Source organism: Dermacentor albipictus, chromosome 5, assembly GCF_038994185.2.
Source record: "Dermacentor albipictus isolate Rhodes 1998 colony chromosome 5, USDA_Dalb.pri_finalv2, whole genome shotgun sequence".
Lineage (NCBI taxonomy): Eukaryota > Metazoa > Arthropoda > Arachnida > Ixodida > Ixodidae > Dermacentor > Dermacentor albipictus.
In genome coordinates, this window is record NC_091825.1 from 153957199 (window position 1) to 153983422 (window position 26224).

Below are 26224 nucleotides of genomic sequence, written 5' to 3' on the forward strand. Positions count from 1 at the left end.
GGAAAAGTGTAGGTTTGGTTGTTCGCAGGTTACTTATCTGGGCCATGTTGTTGGTCAGGGCATGAGACGACCGGCTGAGCTGAAAATAGCTACGATTGGAGATTTTTCTCAGCCGCGCACGAAAACGGACGTTCGTTCATTTTTGGGACTTGTGGGGTACTATCAACGGTACATTCCGAATTACTCACAATTGGCAAGTCCATTAACAGACGCCCTCCGAAAGGGAGCACCGAGTAACGTACACTGGGATAAGGACAAAGAGAACGCTTTTCAAAGTTTGAAAACGCTATTGGTTTCTCGCCCTGTGCTTCGCGCGCCAGACTACTCAAAGGAATTCATAGTTCAATGCGACGCAAGCGACAGAGGTATGGGCGTGGTACTTAGTCAAGTCGGCGACGATAACGAGGAGCATCCTATCCTCTACGCCAGCCGTAAACTAAATGTAAGAGAGGAAGCCTACAGCGCTTCAGAGAAGGAATGCGCTTGTTTGGTTTGGGCCGCCCAGAAGTTGTCGTGTTATTTGTACGGAGCGAAGTTCATCTTCGAGACCGACCACTGTCCTCTGACGTGGCTCAATCAAATGTCACACAAAAACGGCCGCTTGCTCCGATGGAGCCTCACTCTCCAAGAGTACAACTTCTCCGTTAGATATAAGAAGGGAAAGTTGCATAGCAATGCGGATGGTTTGAGCAGGCTAATTTGAATTCTGCGTTTGAGGGTCCCGCCTAAATTTTAGGGTTACTAGTGTTAATTTTATTAAGCGAAGAAGATCCCCTCTCATTTAGCAGGATTCCCTCCATGATTGCTGAATTTGTCAGCAGGAATTTGCTTCAGAAATTGGCATAGTGAAATGCAGCATTTTTTTTGTTTCTGCACTTATGTTGTTGTTGTTTTTTTTTGAAGCCTAACGAGTCTAAAGTGAGAGCCAATGCACGTCATCTCGGCGCAGAGCCGTGTTGTGGGGTTCATTTTGCAGTTGCCTGTCCTTGTTGGATGTTTTGGGGCGGTGACATCAATGCACAAGTGGTCGCTGCGAGCCAAGACATCAATCCCCCCCTGACCAGCAGCCGTTCTCTTCCTGCCTAGCGGTTGTCAGCGCTAGACAGTCGAGACTTTTGGGGCCATGGAGGCGCTGTAAAGAACGGCGGGTTGCACAACAAGATTGTCACCTTGCCACCCGATTACGACAAGGGGTGCAAGACGCGCACCTCCCGCTCTCCGCCGCTGCAGCTGCGAGGCGTTCAAAGAAGCGACCTTTGCGCTGGAATCCGCCGCCTTCCTCCAGCCCGCTTCGACATTGTGACAAGACGAGTTTGGTGTGTGGACAATGATTCCAGAGTTCCTCAACGCGGCGCTGATCTGACACGCCTGAAGGCAAAACAACGGGCGTCCCTCGAGCGGCGTCGATTTTCCGGAACGGCACCACCTTCAACGCCGTCGCTTGGGCTTCGGAATGTGTGTGCCTTTGTGTCTGAAAACTGGTCTTCAGAGCAGCTGCGAGTTGGTGATGTGTAAACGAACAGCCGCCGCGTCGTAGGACCAGCGGATCGAGTGTATAAAAACTGTGGTTGTGCGATTGTTGGACACACTTCTCTTGAGCAGTCATGTTAGACTGGTTCACTTCTCTCATGCAGTCATGTTGGACTGTTACTCTTTTTCTCAAGCAGTCATGTTAGACTGAGTTAATTTCTGTAAATAAACCCCTTTTTTTCTCGTTCTCGATGAGAAGCAGTTCTTCACTTCATCAACGATCTCAGCGTAAATAAGTTGGACGACGGCATGGGCCAGCTACCTTCGAATTCATGCCGTACTCCAATCTTGGCAAAGGACCACGGACGAAGGGATTGAGCCCCCAATCCTGACAATGCATGCAAAAAACGCACTTTTTCTTTCTTTTTTTCTCAGATCTAGAGGTAAAGGGCAAAGTACCAGGTTTTCCGCAACCCTGCCAAAGCATCAGTGAAGTGGCTATAAAAAAACGCATTCAAAAACTCTGTATGCAGCCGACTGCTGGTTTATTATGCACATGTGCATCGTCGGGCAGCCGGTTTTATTGCTGCAGTGGCTTGAAGAGCTTGTTGATTGTTGTTTGGACGGCGTTCCGGTTGCATGCGATCATATTCACCTCGATCTGAGCAAGGGTCATGTCAGCACTGTACACCGATGAAAGAGTTAACAATGCTCGCGTCAACTCGGCGCAGGCATTGGCTCCTCATTTTCAACATCAGAGCCTTCTGAATCCCCCACAACATAACTCCTTGCTCCATGCCGAACTCCTTGCTCACGTCAGCCTGCGATGGGCCGCTCACGACTTGCTTAATAATGGCGGCTTTCTTCTCCATCGTTAACCGACGGTACTGCTTTCCACGCTTCGATGCCATCGGCGAGATCGACGAAGACGGAGTGGGGGCCATCGAAGGCAAGCGAAATCCTCAAGTTGCGAGCAGTGGAGTTCGCAGACGAGCGTCGAAGCACCTAGGCCTTGCGTCGCAGAGCACACTTAACACAACAGCACAACCGTATACCACGCTGGCCAAAACTACAGTGTACTAGAACATTGGGTATTGTGCTCTCTGCCCTATGCGGCGCATGCTTCCGGCTGAAGCCGCGCATGTCGCCGGAGCCGGAGGCCACTAGGGGCGCTGGAGCTAGTTCCACCTGAAGACCCGTATCAGCGCGTGCGCTCGTCACTGCCATTCGCTTGCTGCAGCCTGCACACGAGGATGCGAATCGACTTGATTTTGATTGTTTTTGTGAAGTGCAACGTTTGTAGACTTGTCTCTGCAACATCCTCGGACAACCTTTATGCTCGTTCTGCGGTGCGCTAAGCAACTATGCCTAGTCGCCGGCGCAATTACTGTTTTGCACCAGGGTGCTGGACATGCTATAGTCGAGTGAAAGACTCGCTGAAGGCGTCTCTTTTCAGCGTCTTACAAGATGAAGAAAGAAGGCATCAGTGGGAAAGAAACTTACACCGTGAAGACAAGAAGCAAGAACTGCATGCCTACAGTATTATTGATATACACGCCCTCGTGAGGGCAAGGTACATGAGCAACATTGGTTGCAATGAGCACGCAGCTGAAGTTACAAGAAAAGTTATCAGCTTCTATTTAACTACACGGCTCCATTTTTGCGGGAAAGGCATCAACTCAGAGCAACGAAGCAGAAGGGAAGCAGCTAAGCATTGGAAAATAAGTAAACCTGTATGAGAAAGCTGTGTAGTACATGTTTAAAACATTTGCTCCACTAAAAAAAAAAATTGAATTAATGTTATGTTTGTTTTAAATGAAGAGGGGGCAGGCAGATCTAAAGAAAAAAGAAAAACAAATACGTCAACGTGAATGAAGCCCATATGTCACGATGGTGCACCATATGAAAAAGGGCATGAAAGAACCAACACCGTACTTGAACTATTGAGGAGTCTGGTTCACTATGACCTTAATGGGAATTTTGTATATATATATATGTTTCATTTCGCCTTACTCCTTATTCTTAGGCATGCTCTTACAAAAAGATGGTTTATTTTACTTTGTAAACATTGTTATTGTTAAAAGAAATATTTCCTGCATGCACTAACGGTGAGATTTGTACTATTTTTGCTATCTGTGCCGTTCTTTGAGTATTCTTTGGTGGGGCTGATTTTGCTTATTTTTCACTCCTGCAGCAATATTGTACACCGTTTTTGTTTCAATGCTGTTCCTAATAAAATGTGCGAAATTGAAAGTGCATTCGAAAATAAAAGCAATTTTATGCGCTCAGAGAACAATTAATGTCGCCTGCTCGTTGAAATCATTGCTGGAATTATTGTGTACAATTAGAAATAAGCTTCTTTGATATTTTACAGAAAATAATTTTTCATAAATATATGCGCCATATATTTCCTTCCGGCGATGTGTGCCCACACGTTGCATTTATGGCGCAAGAAAACTGTCCGCAACTTATCCAAGTGCGGTCAGCTTGGGCAACAGTCCACTGCTAAAGAGAGCGGTGCACGCTCGACGCTGGCCTTAGCGGACCGCAGTGGACGATTACACAGTGATTAGTGGTACTAGATGTGGATAAAACGAATCATCGCGCTAACATAATTGTCACAGTAACTCCTACAAACTACTGCAAGCTGCCCACTTTGGTGGTGAACCAGCACCCAAATTTATGTACTCGCGAAGTCATCGATAACGTCTCCCAGGCCGTCGTAGTCACAATGGTAAAGTTTTTTTTTTTTATATATAGCACAAAATGCGAATTGACGCCTTTGCGGTATACAGATAGCAACAACTTACGCTATGTGGTGAAATAACCCGCAAAACTCGCATAGCGTAGGCGCAGGACTGCAAAACGTTTCAGGTGAAAATGTTTGTAGCGCCATCTCTCGGAGGCGACATCAAGGGCCTCATGCGGAGCCGTCATCTGAGCCCACTACCCCTATTCTAGCACACTGTACGAAAACGTGGCCTACGCAAACAAATGAAATGGCGCCGCTCCGGAAACTCCGCCGGAGGCGGAAGCGCGGCGATGAACAGAGCCAGCATGGCCAGACCAAATCGGTGTGTGATGGCTAGATTTGGCTAGTTGTGGTTCAAAGCGGTGATATGATTCGGCTGCAAGTCGATTTCCTACGCGAGGAGCCAAAGGACCTTTCGTCGCGTCAAAAAGTCCGGAAAATGAGACGGCGGGGGGTTCGAGCGTCCGAAACTTCAGATGTCCTTATACATTGATTCTATGGGGCTCGTGGTGGTGCCGCGAAGACGTCTGAAATATGGGGCATGTCCGAAAATTTGGGCGTCCGAAAATCCAGTCGCTGACTGTATATAGAAGCAGAGTCAATGGGGTTAAGATGGCTGACTAGCAACAACACGCAGCAGCGAGCGTCTCGCGATCTTCTTCCACTCTCTCTTCTTTTATCCTTCTGTAACAATATTCTACACTTCGTTTCAGGCCTACGTAATTTTTAACTACTGTATAAGTAGCTGCTTGAAATCACATTTTTGAAAGTTGCCAATGTTCTGTAGTATGCTTTTTATGTGTCATTTGTCCATAATAGTAAGTTGTTGCGTTAGTATAAGGAACCAAAAGTGCACAGATTCCATGCACTAGGAACCAATCTTATGCAAAGCATTTTGCAAGTAGCTGGTTATCAAGCATTGTCTGGGCTTTTGCAAAGCATTACCTGGTGGACAAACATGTTTATGTAAGACAAGCAATAGTGAGTGTACATGAGCATGTGTGTGACGACAGCAGCAAGGCAACAATGAAAGTAACAGCAATAGTATGATGGCAATGGCAAGGCAACAGATTTGATGTACTCTCGCAAAGAAACACTATGGTGTTATGCTGCACAGGGCACAACAGTGCAGAAATCTCATGAGTGCTCCTATGCACTGAAGCGCCTATTAGTGTCCTTCCTGCAGTGAGTTTTGTATACTGCATGTTTCCTAAGCTTGGAGGGTTATGTAAAACGATTCCATGGATTTCTCTTACAGTTGTTGCCTATATTGCCTATATTTCTGCAGAAAGCTTAATTAAAGATGTTTCGTGGCACTGCTTCAGTAGGGTTGTTTATTAAATGAACATAGCATTACACTCGAACCTCGTTAATACCAAATTGAAGGGCAAGCCAAACTACTTTGCTATATCTGTTACTTCGTTATATCCATTATTGTCATTTACTGCCATATATACCCAATGGGGTGCACAGTTGTAAACATAGAAATAGGAAGACGACTCTGCAGCCTGCGAAACCGCTACATGGCCAAAAATGTGATTTAATTTTAATAAAACAACAAAAAGATCTTCGGCTTGCACAGCATGCTACTTAGCACCTGATGTGACAACCTTTAGATAGCTGCCTTCAGTTCCGTTGTGATGCTCTTTCATGTCCGCTTTCCATTTGGCTTGTCACGGTCGAGCAGCCTGAGGCACCCAACAAAACACCGTGCTGTGTGATCGAAGAAGCAAGCGAACTTCGCCACGCCGGATTGGCTAAACCAGCTCATGGCCTCCGAGATTGCACTGATGTCAATGCGATCTTGGAGGTCACCAGCGCAGCTGCTGCTTGTGTGCAGGTGTGCAGCTACACGTGGTGATGAGACAGACCAGTGTTGCTCGAAAGCGTATTCGAAGCGAGGGTTTGGGAGTTTTAAACTGCTGTAGTGAACGAGTGCTGAACCCCATGGAAAGTGATGTACTCGGCACACAATGGTCGGGTATATTTTGATTTTGGAGATGAACGTAGTTTGTTATATTGTCACGTGGTCGTGACGTCAAAGAACACAGTAGCAATACTGTGAAAGGCAAAAACTAGCTTTTATTGGGCGAACCCGTGCCCACAAAACACGCTACACTTAAAGCACAACGAGAGCGGCGAACACAGTCGGCGATCGTCGTAAATCTTATCAGCGGGTCAAGCGTGTCTGCTTTTATACAGCAGTCATCAAATGTTCCAGATTAATCGTTAGGATCCGCATGCCTTCTACAAAGCTCTACATCATTCGCGTCAAGCGATGATATCAGATAACACAAGGTTCGGTGACAACAGACAGCGGATAGAAGCATCGACAACTTTCCAGAAACTTCGGATAAATGCAGGCGCGTCCCGCGCTGTGCGATAACATTTGCTAGGCGGCAAAAGGTGTCGCCCGATAAAGATAAGTACACGTGTCATTACCCCCCCTCTTAAAAGCATCGACCCGATGCTGCAAACAAGCAAAAGTAATAAACAAAATCACTCGTAGCAAAGCAAAGAACAAAAATGACGAAGTTCGTCAGCGTCCGTAAAACTATTTAAGGCGCACCACGTGGACCACTTCAGATCGTGCGCGGCGCCGCTGTGAATGCGAAATGCCGTCTGGCACGACCTCATAGTCCAGAGCGCCAATACGTCGGATGACCTTGTAGGGTCCGAAATAGCGTCGGAGTTGTTTCTCACTGAGTCCTCGTCGGCGTATCGGGGTCCATACCCAAACACGGTCACCAGGCTGGTACTCGACGAAGCATCGTCGGAGGTTGTAGTGTCGGCTGTCGGTCCTCTGCTGGCTCTTGATCCGCAGACGGGCGAGCTGTCGGGCTTCTTCGGCGCGCTGGAGATAGCTAGCGGCTTCAACATTCTCTTCGTCAGTTACGTGCGGCAGCATGGCGTCGAGCGTCGTCGTCGGGTTCCTGCCGTGAACCAGCTTAAATGGCGTTATCTGTGTTGTTTCTTGCACCGCCGTGTTGTATGCAAAGGTCACGTACGGCAGGACCGCGTCCCACGTCTTGTGCTCGACGTCGACGTACATTGCTAGCATGTCGGCGAGGGTCTTGTTGAGGCGCTCTGTGAGACCATTCGTCTGCGGGTGGTAGGCAGTTGTCCTCCTGTGGCTTGTCTGGCCGTATTGCAGAATGGCTTGGGTGAGCTCTGCTGTAAAAGCCGTTCCTCTGTCGGTGATGAGGACTTCTGGAGCACCATGTCGCAACAAGATGTTCTCGAAAAATTTAGCCACTTCGGCTGCGCTGCCTTTCGGTAGAGCTTTAGTTTCAGCGAAGCGGGTGAGATAGTCCGTCGCCACGACAATCCACTTATTTCCGGAAGCTGATGTCGGAAACGGTCCCAACAAGTCCATCCCGATCTGCTGAAAAGGTCGGTTAGGAGGCTGGATCAGCTGTAGTAATCCCGCTGGTCTTGTCGGCGGTGTCTTGCGTCGCTGACAATCGCGGCATGTCTTGACGTAACGGGCGACATCGGCGGTTAGGCGCGGCCAGTAATACCTTTCTTGTATCCTCGATAGCGTCCGGGAGAAACCGAGGTGTCCAGCGGTCAGATCGTCATGTAGGGCGTGCAGTACTTCTGGACGTAGCGCCGACGGAACAACAAGAAGGTAGTTGGCGCGGACTGGTGAGAAGTTCTTCTTCACGAGTAGGTTGTTTTGAAGCGTGAACGAAGATAATCCACGCTTAAATGCCCTTGGGACAACGTCGGTGTGCCCTTCCAAATACTCGACTAGGGCTTTTAGCTCCGAATCTCCTCATTGCTGTTCGGCGAAGTCTTCCGCGCTTATTATTCCAAGGAAGGTGTCGTCATCCTCGTCATCTTGCGGCGGCGGGTCAATGGGGGTGCGGGATAGGCAATCGGCATCTGAGTGTTTTCTTCCGGACTTGTAGGTTACAGTGATGTCGTATTCTTGTAGCCTGAGACTCCACCGTGCCAGCCGTCCTGAAGGGTCTTTTAGGTTAGCTAGCCAACACAACGCGTGATGATCGCTGACCACCTTGAATGGCCTGCCATATAGGTAAGGGCGAAATTTCGCTGTGGCCCAAACGATGGCGAGGCATTCCTTTTCGGTTGTAGAATAATTGCCTTCTGCTTTTGACAATGATCGGCTAGCGTAAGCTATCACGTGTTCATGTCCATCTTTTCTCTGGACTAGGACGGCACCGAGGCCTAGGCTACTGGCGTCAGTGTGTATTTCGGTATCGGTGTGCTCGTCGAAGTGCGCAAGTACAGGCGGCGACTGCATGCGTCGTTTGAGTTCTTGAAATGCGTCGGCCTGTGGCGTTTCCCACTTGAACTCGACATCACATTTAGTTAGCTGTGTCAGCGGCTCAGCGATGCATGAAAAGTCCTTGACAAATCGCCTGTAGTAGGCACACATGCCAAGAAATCTACGCACTGCCTTCTTGTCGGTGGGCTGTGGGAACTTTGCGATGGCAGCTGTTTTCTGCGGGTCGGGGCGTACTCCGGATTTGCTGATGACGTGGCCTAGGCAAGGTCCTGCCTTCGTCGCAGCCCCAAGTGGCTTCGATCGCCGACATCGTGAAAGAAGAGGTGCACCGATCACTTGGAGTTCCCGAGCTGCAACCACAATTACCGCAGCCCCAGCCAGAAGCGATGACATACGCCGCCGTCGCATGCCGTCAAGGTCCCCCTCCGCGACCACGCCAGGGCCCTGCAACGACGCAATTCCGTCGTCCGCCGCCGCCGCCGACAGCGCGCCCACCCGTCGCCCAGCGGAGCTACCCGAGGAAGACCGACGTTTGGCGCCCTCCTGACCACCGCCTGCTCTGCTACCATTGTGGGGAAGCGGGTCACGTCTACCGACGATTTCCATACCGGGAAATGGGACTGCGAGATTTCGCTTTCAACGCTCCGCACCCGCAGCAAGGTGAACGCCCTCGCGATATCGCTGACTACCTCGCGGCTACTCAGTGGAGCTCTCGACGACCGTCGCGTTCACCATCACCAGGCCGCTACCTGTCGCCGCAGCGCCGACCATACACTGGCCCAGCTCGGGGCCGGTCAGCGAGCCCATATCCGGAAAACTAAAAGCAGCAACCGATGGAGGTGCGGTTGCTGTCCGTCGAACTGTCGAAGATCCTCCGCCGCCGACGAAGGCGCCGAAGAAACTACCTCGACGACATAACGACACGCCGCCGTCCCGACGAAGTCTGGAAGGAAAGAATGCGACGACGAAAGACGACCTGACGACGTCACATACCAGCCACAGGTAAACGCGACGCAGTCGTGATCCGACGCCAAGACCGAACTGTAATGCAAGACAAAGAGCCACCGACCTCGACGTGCTTCTCGACGGCCACGCAGTCACCGTCTTAGTCGACACAGGGGCTGATTACTCCATCATGAGTGGACACATCGCCGCCCAGTTGAAGAAAGTTAAGACTACGTGGGAAGGCCCTCAAATTCGTACCGCCGGAGGACACCTCATAACGCCGACTGGAATGTGCACGGCAAGAATTACCATTCACGACCGGACTTACCCCGCACCTCCACCAGATGTCACGTGGTCGTGACGTCAAAGAACACAGTAGCAATACTGTGAAAGGCAAAAACTAGCTTTTATTGGGCGAACCTGTGCCCACAAAACACGCTACACTTAAAGCACAACGAGAGCGGCGAACACAGTCGGCGATCGTCGTAAATCTTATCAGCGGGTCAAGCGCGTTTGCTTTTATACAGCAGTCGTCGAATGTTCCAGACTAATCGTTGGGATCCGCATGCCTTCTACAAAGTTCTACATCATTCGCGTCAAGCGATGATATCAGATAACACAAGGTGCGGTGACAACAGACAGCGGATAGAAGCATCGACAACTTTCCAGAAACTTTGGATAAATGCAGGCGCGTCCCGCGCTGTGCGATAACATTTGCTAGGCGGCAAAACGTGTCGCCTGATAAAGATAAGTACACGTGCCAATATCCATTGGCTGTACAATTTCACTTAATTAAAACGAGGTTTTGAATACATGGCTCTCTATGGGGATTTCAAGGGGAATTTCATTTACTTTGTTGTGTCCATTATTTAGTTATATTGCATTTCGTTATAATGAGGTTTGAGTGTAATCGCATGGCCATAATCTAAGCTCCTGGGACCCTATTCTTAGTTGATCACTTTAGGGAATACTTTCAATTTTGCATGATCTGGTGTCTGGTTCTATACCTCACTTGTGAAAAGGATGTCAATCAGTGTCCACTGAAAGTGATTGGTTCAGAATACAGCCCTTGTATTTAATCCGTTTGCTTTTCCAGCCTGTGCTCAGCCAGTCAGCCCAGAAGAGGCCAAAGTGCAGGTGGCCGACGCTGCCTCGGCCACTTTTAGAGCAGGTGTTTTGACAAGTTTTTCATAAATGGAAGCACACTACAGATTATTTTCTAGTTGTTTTGGGTTTCGCGCACTAGATGGATATACTTGTCCACACTTTCAGTACTAGCTGATAGCAAAACAATGGCAAGCTTCGCCCTTGCCAGACTTCGCTCTGTTGTTGAAGCCGTCGCAACCGCAGTACCAGACTCAAAAAGAGCATACAGGCTTCCGAATAGGCTCTTTCTTTACTGAAAGTACCACCAAACATTGTGTAACAGACCACGGAACATTGTGTAACAGAACTTTTCGAGGTTGTGCATAGTTTCTAAGACCAAGTCCAGAAGTCCAAGAGGCGTTCCGAGTTCAAAAAACGCAAAGCTGTACTTTGTGTTCCTGCATGTTTTAGACTTCTTATACTCACTTTGCAATTTCTTTACGACATCTGATGTGCAAGCCTTTTCTAAAAAAATATATAACATTTTTTAAATTTGATGTCTGTAACAGATTTTAGAGCGACTTTCTTACTGCACGGAGCGCACTAAGCAAAGCAGGAAAACACACCTCGGAACACCAGGCACCAGGCACCGAATGGGCGAAAGTTAAGGGGTTATTAAAACTTTATCTTCAACACTGTTTTTGTCCTTACCCTCAAATTCATTTAATTGAGGAGTAACCATATCTCTTGCATTTCTTTCCACTTAGATGCACCACTACTCCAGGAGGATCTGCCTTTGGACATTTGCCACTTTCCTGATCTATTATCAAGGCTAGCACTTCAGCCAGTTCAGTCCTCACAGGCTGAAGCCATAGGCATGAGGTTGGTATCTTAGGAAGCCTTTGTTATTCTATTTAATGTGACCTTCTTCTATCTAATGCCTGCCCTGTTTCTTTTTTTCTTTCCCTTTTTTTTTGCATTTCAGAGTCCAGCTTGTCCTGCGACATGGGTGCTTGGAGGCAAGGCTTCCCTGTCTTACGGAGAGTGAGCAACTAAAGGCCCTGCGTGTCAGCTCATTGTTGGAACAAGTGCTTTCTTCTGTGAGGGCTTACCTGCTTCACTCATCCTGCACAAGTAGCGATTTCTACTGCAAGGTGAGTAGTGCACATTGAGCATTCATGCCATGTCCCAAAATGCATCTGATTTATGTGGGCTGTGATAGAGGGGGAGGCTGCTACTGTATGTTGACTGGTTTCTGTGTCTACATCATACTAAAGTACTGGTGAGTGGTGAAAGAAATGTTTCATTGAATTTGCACTGTGCACGCCAGGAAGGCACAAGTGATCGGGCAGTGTCTCATGTTGAGCTCACAATGACAAACCTCTTCACTGCTATCCTTGAAAATGGCCCAAACAAACGAAGAGCTACAGTGTGGTCGAGGATCTTAAGGTGCACTTATGAAACAAATTAATGGTTGGATGTATCACCAATATGGCAAGCATGGCTGTGACTGTTGCTCCTGCATCTTTTAACATGTAAGACAAGACTGTTAGGCATAAAACAAACAGGGGCACTTACAAGCATGAAGCTTGAAGTGCAAATGCAGCTGAAAGGAAGATGTGACTAGGTTAAAGAGACACTAAAGGCAAATATGTGGACTCTTTAAATATTGTTCCAGAAACCTCAAAAGGCTTGTTCAGTGCCAAGAAGAGACTTAATTTATGAGAAAATTGTATCAGGAGGGTCCGAATACCTTTATTGAAATTCAAGTCTCCCGCTGCACAGCCGGGGGAGTGGTGACGTTGCATTCACCATTACCGCCCTTTGCTGCCGTCGGTGAGTAAAACGGTGCCCAACAGACAGCGGCACCGAGCCAAGACAGAGCGGCTGATTCGCCACTGCAGTTGCTTTTTGGTCAAGTGGCGTAAACTGTTCGGGCATCCCGCTACATCACATGGAAGTTGAATTCTCTGCTACTTGCAGTTTATGCGAGTTTCGTGAGCCAGCAAAACCAACACAGCACTACGGGATCAGGAAAGTACTGAAATGTGAAAGCATGGGCAGTACGGAGTCGGGTGAAAACGAAACCTTTCGACTGCCCCCGTCGTTGTCAATGATAATTTTTTTCTGAGCATGAAATGGAACTGGAGAAGTAACATTTTATTTCCCTATGCCACACTGGTCACGCTGCTCCTCTCCTCGCGGCAGTACGCCGTGGTTACTCAGTAGCTATGGTGTCGGGCTGCTGAGCATGGGAGGTCTCGGGATCGAATCCCAGCCACGGCGGCCGCATTTCGATGGGGGCTAAATGCAAAAACACCCATGTACTAAGATTTAGGTGCACGTTAAAGAACCCCAGGTGGTCAAAATTTCCGGAGTCCTTTGGCACGTTAAACCGCATAATTTAATTTATTTTTAACATTTTATTTCATCTTATAATACAATATGAGGATATTTTTTGCAATGAGTTGTTGAGCGCTAGTGACAGAATTTAACTGAGAAGTGCTTTCGTCATCGGGCAAGTGCTTGAATGTCCCGGGGGAGTCTCTAATCATGTCCTGCATTTACCTCAATTTCTCAATTATTAAAGCTCTGTTCGCTATAATATCGACTCCTTAGAGATTCTCGAGCACTAATCCATCACTTTAGCTTGACTTTGTATTTGCCTTTAGGGCCCTTTAATGACATGTTTGGTGCCCCAGTGCAAAGTGAGTACAAAAAACACATGTAAGGTTTTATTCTTGTTTCTCAGGCACGCCTGGTGCAGCAACACCTTGAGCATTTTTGGCTATCAAGCACAAACACAGATGTTTCTGCTGGTACCCGCACCTCACGAGCTGCAAGGATTGCGCAACACTGGAGCTGGCTCTGCAAGCATCTGATGCGCTTGCTCTCTTCTGGAGAGGGATCTGTGAGTCTGCTTAGCGGGGACCATACCGGAGAAACTACAGTCCACTGCTACCAGGAGTTATTCTCCATTGTTGCCAGCATGAACGATGCACTCGGAACTGAGCTTTCGCCATTACACAAGGTCAGGAAACGCATGATGAAGTGCCTTGGCCAGCCCTGCACCATGAGCAGTGAAGAGGGTGCCAGTGCACTGGAAAAGGCTTCTGGGTAAGCACTGGATAGTGTACCCCCATCTTTATGTTTTACACCAAACAGCAGCTAAGAGCTAGAAAACGGGCCAGTTTTGTTAATTTCTGTGCAGTTTTATTCATAATGATTTGTTTTATTCATGTCATGTTGTGGAGAACCACCCATGCAGCTTCAAGCGTAACATTCTAACTAGAGGTATGTGAATATTTGGATATTCGATTTCGAATCATAGTAAATGTCAAATGACTTAATTTGCAAATTGAATATTGACACGTGTACTTACTTCTATCGGGCGATCACGTTTCGCCGCCGAACAAATGTTATCGCACAGCGCGGGACGCGCCTGCATGTATCCGAAGTTTCTGGAAAGTTATCGATGCTTCTATCCGCTGTCTGTTGTCGCCGAACCTTCTATTATCTGATTTCATCGCGTGACGCGAATGGTGTAGAATTTTGTGGAAGGCACGCGGGTCCGAACGATTAGACTGGAACATTCGACGACTGCTGTATAAAAGCCGACGCACTTGACCCGCAGATCAGATTTTCGACGATCGTCGACTGTGTTAGCCGCTATCGTTGCGCTTTAAGTGTAGCCTGTTTTGTGGGCACAGATTCGCCGAATAAAAGCTAGTTTTGTCTTTCACAGTACTGCTACTGTGTTCTTTAACGTCACTACCACGTGACAATATCTAGTGTTCAATTTCTTGAATATTTTGTATGTTTTGTGAATGACTCCTCCATAGTCGGTGCCTTTACACATGCAGCATTCCCACGGTGTGCAATCTCTATTGGTACAAGGTTCAACCAGGTCAACCGAACCAATCGAAATGATTTATGCTACGCAGACGGAGAGAACAAAAACAGTACATACGGACAGAACAGGACCATGTGCAAACATCGTTCTGATTAGCTACTGGAAGAAACGCTGATTGTATCGGATGTGCGTGTTCAGTGTTTATGCGTGCCGATTCGCATATTTCAGAGCTGTCTGCCCACATCTGAGCACATAGCACTTGGCACGCATGCTCGCTGTAGTTGCCAGCCTGCAGACTCAAACGCAACAGCCATCAATCTAACCTGTGTGCGTGATCTCGTGACCGATCACTGATAAGTCACCCGTAAGAACATATTAGCAACAAGCTTTCTGTGATGGTATGTGGCGTGTTTTCACATTGGCCAGTGGCGAATTTTCGTCACAGCCACACTATTGGCCACAGCTAGCCCATTAGACCTAATCGGAGATGCGTCGTCGGGTGTTGGCGACTGAAGATACTGTTTCATGTCGAATCAATGCAGATCTATTGACAAGGGTTGCATGAACCTCAGAAAGCCAACAAACCGTCTTGCCAATGAAAGCGAGAGTGTAGGATGACTGTTCTTCATGGCTGCCATCTTTGTAAAACACCGTATGGTGGCCCTGAGCTCATACCAAACATAGTTCTTAGGCGCACATAGGTCTGTTATCTTAGCTTCGAGCAACCCGTCACAAGACTAACTTTGGATTTAGATAATGGGCGCTAATATATGCTGTGACTATAGCATAATTACCCCCTGGCTGCAGGTGCATTTATACTGATGGCAAATGAACATGGACTGAAAAACAAAAGGGGTGGGGGAGAAGGGGGGACCATGACTCTACCATGCGCACCAGCCCCAGTCGACCGATGGGGCATCGATGATCCTGCGGAGCAGTGCCCATCATCGCGTGATACGTATTTCCCACTTCTGTTCGTCTGTCTACGCAGATGACATTGCTCTGTGGATAAGCGGCCCTTCGCACCTTGGTCCGCGACTTCGTGCAAGTTTGCAAAGAGCTCTCAACGCTACTTCGGAGTACTTGGGTGAAGTTGGCCTGCTCATATCACCTGCTAAGTCGGCTGCAATAGCATATCACCCTAAACAACGCGCTCGTCGAACAATGAGCCGACTGTGTCTTAACGAAACGCCTATAAACTGGGTGCGACAACACCGTTATTTGGGCTTAATTGTGGATGATCGCATCTCTTGGCGTCCTGCCGTTAAATCTGTACGACGCAAATCGCACTCCCTTCTTAAGTATGTGGCCGCCTTAACTGCTCGAGGTGCTGGTTGCGACCAAACAACGGCTCTTCAGGTGTACCAGTCATCTGTACTTTCAGGCATGCTGTACGCATTACCAATTTTGAACATACCACCTAGTTTGATGGCCCAACTGGAGCGAGATCATCGCGTTGCCCTTCGACTAATGCTTGGATTACCTCGTGAGGCGCAATCTATTGCATTACTTACTGAAGCGCATCAGTTACCCCTGAGGCTGCAAGCAGATCAGAGAGCTCTGTATCACATTGAGCGTCTGCACCGCGCATCGAATGGTCAATCGCTCCTTGATCGTCTGATTCACCGCCCATTATCTCGCATGGGAAAAATGGCGGCATTATTTATGGATATCACTACCATTTCTGAACATGCTGCTTCAGATACGTCTCCGCCTCCAAAAGGTATCACGAAACACGTATTCCCCATTTTCCTCACAATCCCTGACATGCACAAAAAGTCTGATATGGCTGTTTCGGCAATATTTCAATTGGTTCAATCTCACTTGTTCGAAAAGTTTCCAGATTATCTTCAAGTTTTCACGGATGCATCTGTACACAACGACGGTCAAGGCGCCTCTGCAGCTTTTTACTGCCCTTCAACAGAAGTACGACGTATCTTTCAAATACCTCATCCAACTTCGTCAACAACTGCGGAACTAGCAGCGATTAATGTTGCACTGAAATACGTGCAAGAGGAGTTAATTACATCGAAGGTTGTCATCTTTACGGACTCCCGTGCTGCCCTTAGCAGGTTACAACGCAGTGAGCTTGATTGTCCACTTGTGCGCAGCATTAATGACTCTGCGAGCAAAATTACATCACGTGGGGTATGTCTCGTTGCTCAATGGATACCTTCACACGTAGGAATCGCCGGCAATGAAGAGGCTGATCGGCTCGCTTCAAGTTGCGTTCATAACAACTGTGACTGCCCAGAAATTACGTGCAAGCTTGATGACGCTCGTCTGTTGATTCGTCGCCACCTACTCAAGCAGCATCCAGATCAGCGTGTCGCAAATGGAACGTTCCCGCCCCGTGTTCGTGGTCGAGGCTTGCCTCGTCGCGCTAGAGCACAACTGCTCAAGCTGAGGGTTGGTTGCGTGAACGTACACGAACGTTTATACAGACAAGGGCGTGCGGAAAGTCCATTGTGTACGTCTTGTGGCTGTTACGAGACACTTCAGCACCTTATACTTGAGTGTCCCGCTTTCAGTGCGCAGCGCATGTCACTAGTGAGAAACTATCATCTCCTTGGCCTGCGGTGTGCGACACTCGAGGAATGTTTATACCCCAGTGGCTGTGCATCTAAACGTGATCAGGCCCATCGCGCCCTACTAACCTTTATAGACCTAACTAACTTAGGTTCACGTTTGTAGCATGAACATTCGACATTCAGTTGTAGCGTGACCTTTAGTGACCGGCCCTACTGTGTGTGATCAGTACTGTACCCTAACGCTTCTTCCTTCGAAGATGGGAGGCGGCGGGTTCAAACACCTTGTAGTGTATATTGTGAACGAATTGATTACGTGCAAGTGATTACGTGAAACGGTGATTACGTGCAGCTTCACTTGGCGTCTCATCGTGGAAAACACAATCAGCCGCATAGCGAACTAGCCATGGACGTGGTTGATAATTGTGGAGGCTGTTCGACGCGGCGTCACTTTAATTCCGGCTACAGAGTTCTACTTTAGTCTTTAGATTTGTCCTGTTGCAGTGTTCTACTTTGGTCTTCAGATTTGTCCTGTTGCTCTCCTTTCCTTTTTCCTTTTTCCTCCCCTCCTTCCTATCTTCCATTTCTGTGTTTGCTGTCGCCTCCCTTCAGAAGAGTAGGCAGGCGTTGTGCCCCCTCCGGTGGCAGTTGCCAGCCTGCTCCTCGCTATCCCTTTCCTGTTACCTGTGTATATGTGTATATGTGTGCAAAACAAATAATAATAATAATAATAATAATAATTCGTCGGGCAGATTGGCCTTAACGAGCTGACAATAACTTACAAAAACCACCTGCCATAAATAAGAAAGAACTCTCCTGTGTCCTGGAATAGAACTGGAAAGCAAAACTTTGTAACCAATAAAACATTGCCATTTGACACAGTATGGCCAACTATTAAACTGAAAACCCCATTGGTATTTAGGACAACTTCGCTATTTGTTCAGCTTCAGAGGGAAAAAAGCATTTGATTTGATTTGACAGACAATCTATCGATAAAAAGATATTTTCCGGAGCTTCTTATACAAACTGTGTTGTTATCTGTGCTGAAATACTAATTTCATGTTCCATTTATAAGAGCAGAGCACATTGTACATTTTTTATTCCTAGGAACCTAAGTTACTCATAGCTAGCTACATTCTTGCTACATAATGTGAGTAACCTCCCAAGCATACGCAGCACTGCGTTTTCTTGCTGAAAATTTGCAAGCGTTAACTTTGGAATAAACTTTGTGATATTTGATTTGATATTCAGCTTTACTTTTTTTTTATTGGATTTGATATTTGATTCGCAATCCTACTATTCAGTATTTGCATACCCTTAGTTCTATCGACTACACCACAGTCACCTTGGGCAAGTGAACAGACCATATCTGCATTGAGTGCCAGCAACAGTTTTATGTCAGGATCACTTCGTGCATCATACCACAGCACCTGGCCGTGCCCAGCATTGTCGCAGTGTGTGTGACGGTAGTGCACATGCACTTCAGCCCATGCTTCCTTCACACTTGTGTTTACATCATGCTGCATGTACTTTTTGCAAGATCATTGGATTTGTGAAGTAGATGTGCAAGAAAGCGCACAAAAGAGTAACAGCACACTTGGCAAAAGCCATTTGAGGAGGTTTTGCTAACTGGGCATGTCTTGCATGTCCTGCTTGCCTTTATTAGATGGCACTGAGGACAGCTTACATCTGTCGCTACACGCAAGCTGCATGCTTCTTTTGACTGTGGTGGAGCTGTCCAGTTCTTGAAGCAGCGGTGGAATTTCCTCAGAGATTTCCATGGGTACCAAAGGATTCTTCTCAAGTTTATGTTGGATTCTCTAAATGTATTAAGTCGGGCACTCATGATTGATATTTTTTGTTATGTTGAGTTAAAGGAGTCAAAAGAGTTACTGAGTTTGGGGCTTTATCACAAGGAGAGTTTTACCTTTTCACTAACTGCTGTTTGCCCACTTTTTCTGTCTTGTTTAATATGAGTAACATTTTACATGGGTTGGCACTCGCAGCGCTGTTTGGATTTAAACTGTGACATTGCTCCAGTGATGCCTTACATGGCATTGTGTTATTGTTTTTCATTTCAGACTATCTAGATGTGCATGGGATGCATTGTGTGGACGAGAGGCTATAGGAAGGCTTCCTTTACCGCTTCACCAAGCTTTGCACATTCTGGCCCCTTTGGAGACTTCCATGTTAAATCTTTTGCAAGGACACATTGAACAAGGTCTGTTCGTCTCTGAGTAGCCCAGAAACATTTCTGTCTTGTGTAATAGACAGTGTAATGAACAGAAAAAAACGGTTACTTGCATACTTCCACTGATTTAAACATTTGGTATTTTAAAATACCTGTCGTGGTTGCTTTGTGGCTTTGGTGTTGCATAGCTAAGCACGAGGTCGCGGGATTAAATCCTGGCCATGGCGGCCGCATTTCGATGAGGGCGAAAGGCGAAAACACCTCTGTACTTATATTTAGGTGCACGTGAAAGAACTCCAGGTGGTCAAAATTAATTTGGAGTCTCGCACTACCACATGCCTCATAATTAGATTGTGGTGTTGGCATGTAAAACCCCTTAATTTAATATTGATATTTTACATTAACATTTTTACTTTCTGCAGTTGGATCTTGCTATTGAAAGAAAAAAATTTGGGAAAATCAAGTGACCTAAAGAAGGAGCTTAGCACTGATCAGTTCTATGAGTAATTGTACTGGAAAATGCATATCACAATTACCATTAGGTGGCATTATTTATATAGATCTATAGGTCAACAAATTGACTTCTGAGAAATAGAACATGTTAGAGAAGTCTGTTTTAATATAATTGTACTGGACTCTGTTGTGTTCCAGTCCTTGATTTTGTCTGACAATCATTATATATACAAATTTGTGTTGATAAAAACAAGACAGGGTGAGAGATGACAGGTGCGGTGGAGCGACATTTATTACACTCGCTCTCGTTAACCAAAACAGGGTCCTCTGATTGAAAGGGTTGTTATGAATTTCTTGAAGGGGATTTAATAAGCACCAAAGGGTTTATAATAAAGTTCACTGGCTGGCTGAGATAAAAGTTGTGGTTGCAAATAAATATCATGGTGGTTTTAGCAACTTTTGTTAGAGCAATTTCTTTGTGGCCTAAGGGACCTACAGGCTTATATAATATTTCTCGCAAGTTCCCAGGTGACATTACATGTGCTTTGACCACAAGAGTGTTGTTGCTCTGCCCCTTCTTTAGTCACTCTTTTAAACACCATTACTGACTACCGTACTACGTATTCCCATAATAGTGGTACTTTTTCTTTTCCCCCTTAAGTATTTGAGCAAAGTTGGTTCAGTTGTTGACTGATAATTCAGACTTGACAGGGACTACCAAAAGGTCAGAATAATCAGGAATCCAAAATACCAGATTCACCAGAAAATAAGTGACTATTCCACAAGTGCCAAAAAAGGTGGGTCGTATTCTGAGATGGTCTCTTTTGGGGTTACCTTTAATTGCACATGACTATCTCAAGACGCATCGGTGTCAAGGAGCTGCAGCATTTTTTACATAGTGCGAAGCACGCTGTCAGTGCTAAATACAGTGAAATCTTGATATAACGAACTTCAGGAGACCGCAATAAATTGTTCGTTATTCTGAAAGATCATTATAGTGAAAGCTCCAGAATTAACCATGCCACTCATCAACGCATCAGTTCATAAGTTATCATCACATGAGCTATCGACGAAAACGTTGCTGTTCGTGCTCGGCACGCGCTGTTGACCTCTAATGCACCATATAATAAGAGTCACGAGCGCAAACCGGACGCTGATGCTGAGAAAACTACCGACAAAAAGGTAGCTCCATGTAGCCTCCAAAGTGCAATGTTTCTTGCTTTTTACTTGTTTTTCACATTTCTTTCTATGGGCACCGCAACTGTCTCGCTTGAGGTGGACACCTGAACTATGTCAAAGTACAAGTGCGCATAAACGACACCATTTGGAAAGTGCTAAGTGTGACCTTGTGGCATACCCACGAGCATGGAGGTTACATTTTACTGCGCGCTTATCTAGAACCGCTGCAGAAAAACTGAAAAGACATGCCCCCGTTGCTAGGCGACACTTTTCTGGGCAGAGCATGTGCTCGCAAAACTTGATGCGTCGTCACCTTCGCTTGCCCACATTCTTTTTTTGTTGGGCACCGTCTCATGTTTTTTGAACCTTGTGCTGCGACGTCTGCTCCGCGCCTTGTCGTCTGTTGGCCTACTGTTTCGGCTGCTGTGAAGGATACACACAAATCTAAGAATCCCCAGATTTTTGAATATTAGTTCTTAGTACTGAGGCGTTAACCTCACAGGGAAACTGAATAACGATCGTTATTCTGAAAAGCCCGGTATTCTGAAGTATGTAATACTGAAATATTTTTACATTGAACCTATAAGAAATCAGCAGGGGATTTCTGAAAAGTTCGTTAATGCAATGTATGTAGTAACGAGGTTTCACTGTATAGTGAAAATAAAAGTATCGTCAAAAAGTTGGAGAACACTTAATCTTTGCCTTAAAGAGTGAAGCGCAGTAGCATTATCGGGCCCCATTGGCACTGACGCCAACAGCGGATATTCTGTGACACGGCGCCCCATAGAAAACAATGGTGGGCTGATCCCGGCAGCAGAGCAGGGCAGAGCAGTGGCTCATGCCCCTGTAAGGCAGAGGCTACGAGCAGTGACTCATCAATGGCTTATACCTCCGTAAGCAAGGAAAAAGGGGTTTGTGCTTGAGTTCTTGGGTAACAAAATGATGTTTTCTCGTTTATTCAAATCATTTTCTCATATATTAAAATTGCAATCTGACAATATCATGTTTGTAGGTCGTGTGTAAGTCGTACTTTGCGAATTTTCTGATGCATTTGAGAAATTAAATTAGTTCAGCAATGCCTATGCGCCATGTGGAGGGCCTGTGCAGTTGTTGTTCGGGATTATTTTTTCTGATGGACAACTCGGACTACAACGGATCATTCAGTTGATCACAGTGTGGTGGACATGTGAACTTGGGACACACATTGTGGGGATGTGCGATGCAGGCCTCCTATCTCGAAGACAAGAACAAGTGGGACGGTGCTCTTAGGAGCAGTGAGCTACAAGACCAACTTTGGGCTGTCCAGAAGGCCCATGAAGCGGTGGAGAACCTAGGGCTCCCCATCCCAACATGGGAAGTGCCCTCTACACCTTGATGAACAGTCGGGTGTCCTTCAGGACCCTTTTCAGAAATAAAGTTTCACCACCACCACCAATGCCACCAACATCGGATTTTCTGTGACACGGGGCCCTTAACACTATCGGGTTAAAAATAATAGTCCGAAAATATGGCCTATGTTTGGCATTGTGTTGCTATGGCCACGTACGCTTGCCTTTAGACTAGGCAGTTCGTGGCCATGATTTTCTAGTAATGCACCCACATTAGCAACGAATTCAGCCAGCCATGAATAGTGGATGTGAAAGTAGAACGGAACTCGCACGACAAATCGCGCAAGTTGGAAATAGTGCAGAGCTTTTACAACTTTATGGCTTGGCTTGTCATGCAGTTTGGGTGCGGTCGGTGACTACCAGGTCGACTAGGCTTTGATAGTTTCTGGTGCCAAAAGGGCATTGGCGAAATGGCCGACAACCATGCTGGCAACATATGAGAATGAAACTATCTCCAGTTCTGCTCCAGTCGCTGGCCAAATTAGCGCATGGCTGTGCAGTCGTAGTCCGATTTATCGCACGATGCGCTGTAAGGAGTCCCAAATTTGAGTCGCCTCTATACATAAAGTCTATGGGGCCAGTGATGGTGCCACGGAGCTGTCCAAGTTACCGGTGTCTGAATTATCGATTGGCAACCGTATACAGTCAAACCCTGATATAATGAACTTGTACTTACAGTGACAAACTTCATTAAATCGCGGATTTCATTAATTTGAGGTTTTAAAGCCTTAGCAGTAAAAATAATGTCACAAGAAATCCCAGAACATTCCTAGGGGAGAGTATCTTGTCAATAAGCACTTATAAACAAATTGCAAAAAGGTTGGGCCATAGTAGCGTGGTTATGAGCGCCAGCACGTGAGGTGCAGATTGTGTTGAGAGCAATGAATCAGCATGGCTCACAGTGTGCATTGTGTACATGTGTTGCTTTGCACAACATGACCTTTGTAGCGCAAAAACTCAAAAACAAAAGGTTACAGTGAGAGGAACAAGAGGAAAGGAAAGACGAGTGCTACTACAACTTGCCCAAAAAGAAGTTATTCTGAAGTACTTTGCGTTGCACAGTGTTGGTAAATTTTGAATGTCATGGCTGATTGTACTTAGTGCCTGCATCTGCCATCAGATGGTATCCACAAATTAAAACGAAAGGGTAAGAAGCTACACATATTTTACTGCCAGAAAGGCAGAGCATTGATTATGATAGTAAGGAGGCAACCACACAAAGTAAGATTCGTAGTTTTATCGGTGTTGTGTGTACTCGGGCTAACTTGAACAGATCTCGCTTGCTATAACAACACGAGAGCATGCTTCGGACCATGTCTTGGAAACTTTAGATTACATGACCGCCAACAATAGACGCGCGGGAATGCAATGCGCATCAAGGCATCAACCATCTTGGCTGGTCCTTTGCACTTGCTGCCGATCACCTCGAAGATATGGTGTGTGGCCCGCATATGGACAGCTATGAGCAGCCATGGCAATGGTAGACGAGACGTGTGTTATGGGGAGAACGCAGACAGGTGCACATCTCTTGCCCCCACTTCGTCCCCTTCTCCCCTCCCAAGTCTGTGCTTGATCAGGTTAAAAAATGTTGAACCCCTCCCCCCTTGCGCTGAAGGAATAGTCAGCTATCGTGTTTCTCCAAGTGTTCTGAGCCGCTTATCAAATTGCATAAAGGCAGGTTTGCTTCAACAATCTTTTGTCATAGTATGATAGGACATAAAACAATGTGAAGTAAGGAAAGTACAGGAGAGAGCATCTCTAAATCTTCTGTTTTAGAGATGTGCTGAGGATGTGTTGTGCTCAGGTGCTCTGGTTTATTTGCAGGACAAGTTGCTCTAGCCAACTTGGAATCTGCATGTGCCCCAAAACAAGAGGATGACTCTGAAGAAGATACTGCAGCAGTGCAACCAGGCAGCGCATTGACCCCTGTGTCTGCACTCAGATGTCTGCTACAGTTAGTCGACGAGAGTGAAGTACTTGGAGCTTGCCTGAGTGGCCATAACGCTGCCCTCCCGTCACTGGAATTTCAACACCCATTACATGCCGTGGCTGTAAAAATGGCTCTAAAGGATCGTTCACAGGTACATGCCTTGAAGACATGGCACTATGTGTTGTCGGTTAGCTCCTCCAAAAAAACTGTTGATAGAGGAACACCCATTACATGCCGTGGCTGTAAAAATGGCTCTAAAGGATCGTTCACAGGTACATACCTTGAAGACATGGCACTATGTGTTGTCGGTTAGCTCCTCCAAAAAAACTGTTGATAGAGGATGTAAAACTGTAGTGCTGCAGCAATGTAACAAGTACAAGCTCTCATGCTCTTATGTTGGTCATAGCATGTTTTAAAATACTGTCAATGCATGTGATTGCTTCAACTTTAATTCATTTCGTGTTGTACGTAAAACTGCATTTTTAGTGAAGCATATGAATGAAAATGAAAGGACTAATTTGATCACTGCATCTACTTATTTCATTCTTAAAGAATCAAGACACAGGGTTGAGGAGAGGAGGTGAAATGTTAGTCAACGTTTGTCAAGATTTCTCAAGCGTGTGACTGAATTTGTGTAGTTTTGGGTTGAGATTAGCTGGAAGTTGCAGCCCCACGTATGTGCTCTTTTATCTCTCCTTAGCTTATGGTACTGGTACTGCATTTTTTACGTGCAAGTGTAGCTCCATCTGTCAAATCGGCGAGATTATGTTTCTCCCTGCAAGAGAAGCGAGCGCCGGAGGAGGAAGGTGCCTGCAGGTGGAGAAGAGAATCGCCACGTTCGCACCCTTCCCGTTTGTGCTTCAACGCCACGGTGCTTGCTGTGCATGTTCGCGGCATCTCTTCTTTGCATGTGTAGCAATATGCACATTCCCTGTGTCACACTGGGCGTAGCACCACAGAGTTCACTGTAGCATCCGTGACCGCGTCCACACCCTTTTCGTTTGTGCTTCAACGCTGCACTGCTCGCTGTGCATGTTCACGCATCTCTTCTTTGCATTTGTATTAATATGCGCTTTCCCTGTGACACACCAGGTGTCACACCATTGAGATTGATGTAGCATCCATGACCACATTTGCGCCCTTTCCATTTCTGCTTCGACGGCATGGTGCTTGCTGTGCATGTTCATGGCATCCATATGCTTTCGCGTAACCCACGTTCACGAAGTGAAACGTCACTGCAACTTTTTGTAAAGAAACAGTGCCTTGCAAAACTAAATGCTCTCAAATACTGTATCTCCTCTCTTTTCAACTAGGCAAGAAAAGGTGGGCAAAGGTGACATGACGGTACATAGTGTAGGAAGCCTGCACACCTACAGGAAACGGAAAGTGTGCAGAAATTATTTACTGTCGTTATTAGTTGATTTGGAGAACACACTTCTTTTAGTTGGTCGGCTGGTGTTGTGTTAAAGAGGTAGATTGGGGACTTGGTTTGATACCCAACTATTACAAACTGTGGCACCAAAGTAAGAGGACAAATTTCCCATTGTACATCTCCTATACTTCTCACACCGCACGTGCTTATTGGCAGTGTGGTATTCTGCGTTCTGAATGTAAAACATATACATGCATTAGGAGAACATTAAATGTTTCCAGAAAGGGAACATGTTTTCCCTTTATGAATCTTTCTCGAACATAGGAAAATGGGGCATTCTTAGGGATCTCAAAGCTGGGAAGTTCAAGGACTAAGCAAGTTACGTTGTAAAAAGATAAAGGTAACTAAAAACAGTGGGAAAAATAGGGCACAACTGTTAGGAGAGAGAAAATCAGGAGCATGAGAAAAGTTAAAAAAAAAAAAATGCGACTAAGTGTGACAGCTTGATCATGTAAGATGCCCGACTTCTCAGAACAGAGTCTCTGAAAAATTTTTCATGTTCTCTGCAGGGTGAAATGACAGCCTGGTGGGTGGAGCACCTGTGTGGCCTCTGGGATGCACCACGAGTACTTGAGGTGGCACTGGCACACAGTTTGCCAGACACCAATAGAGCGTGCCTACAAGTAGGTGCACTAAGTATTTTCAGGTTGTAATACTTAGTGGAATGAAGGTGCAGATCCAGTATCAAAGATGTAAGATTTTTTTTTTTTTTCGTGTGTCAAACAAAGCACTTCACAAGTGCATTACTTTATGAATGGATAC

At 46.4% G+C, this 26224-nt stretch overlaps 1 protein-coding gene across 4 annotated transcripts in view; it reads left to right on the plus strand.

Annotated features, from left to right (window-relative positions):
• The window catches only part of LOC135902333 (midasin), a 369755-nt gene that overhangs the window by 194657 nt on the left and 148874 nt on the right, over positions 1 to 26224 (plus strand). For all 4 annotated transcript variants that reach the window (XM_065432311.1, XM_065432313.1, XM_065432314.1 and 1 more), the window contains 6 exons: positions 11276 to 11390; positions 11494 to 11662; positions 13261 to 13625; positions 18971 to 19110; positions 23925 to 24181; positions 25972 to 26085. In XM_065432311.1, the coding sequence (XP_065288383.1) occupies positions 11276 to 11390; positions 11494 to 11662; positions 13261 to 13625; positions 18971 to 19110; positions 23925 to 24181; positions 25972 to 26085 (1160 nt within the window). The remainder of the gene's footprint in view (positions 1 to 11275; positions 11391 to 11493; positions 11663 to 13260; positions 13626 to 18970; positions 19111 to 23924; positions 24182 to 25971; positions 26086 to 26224) is intronic.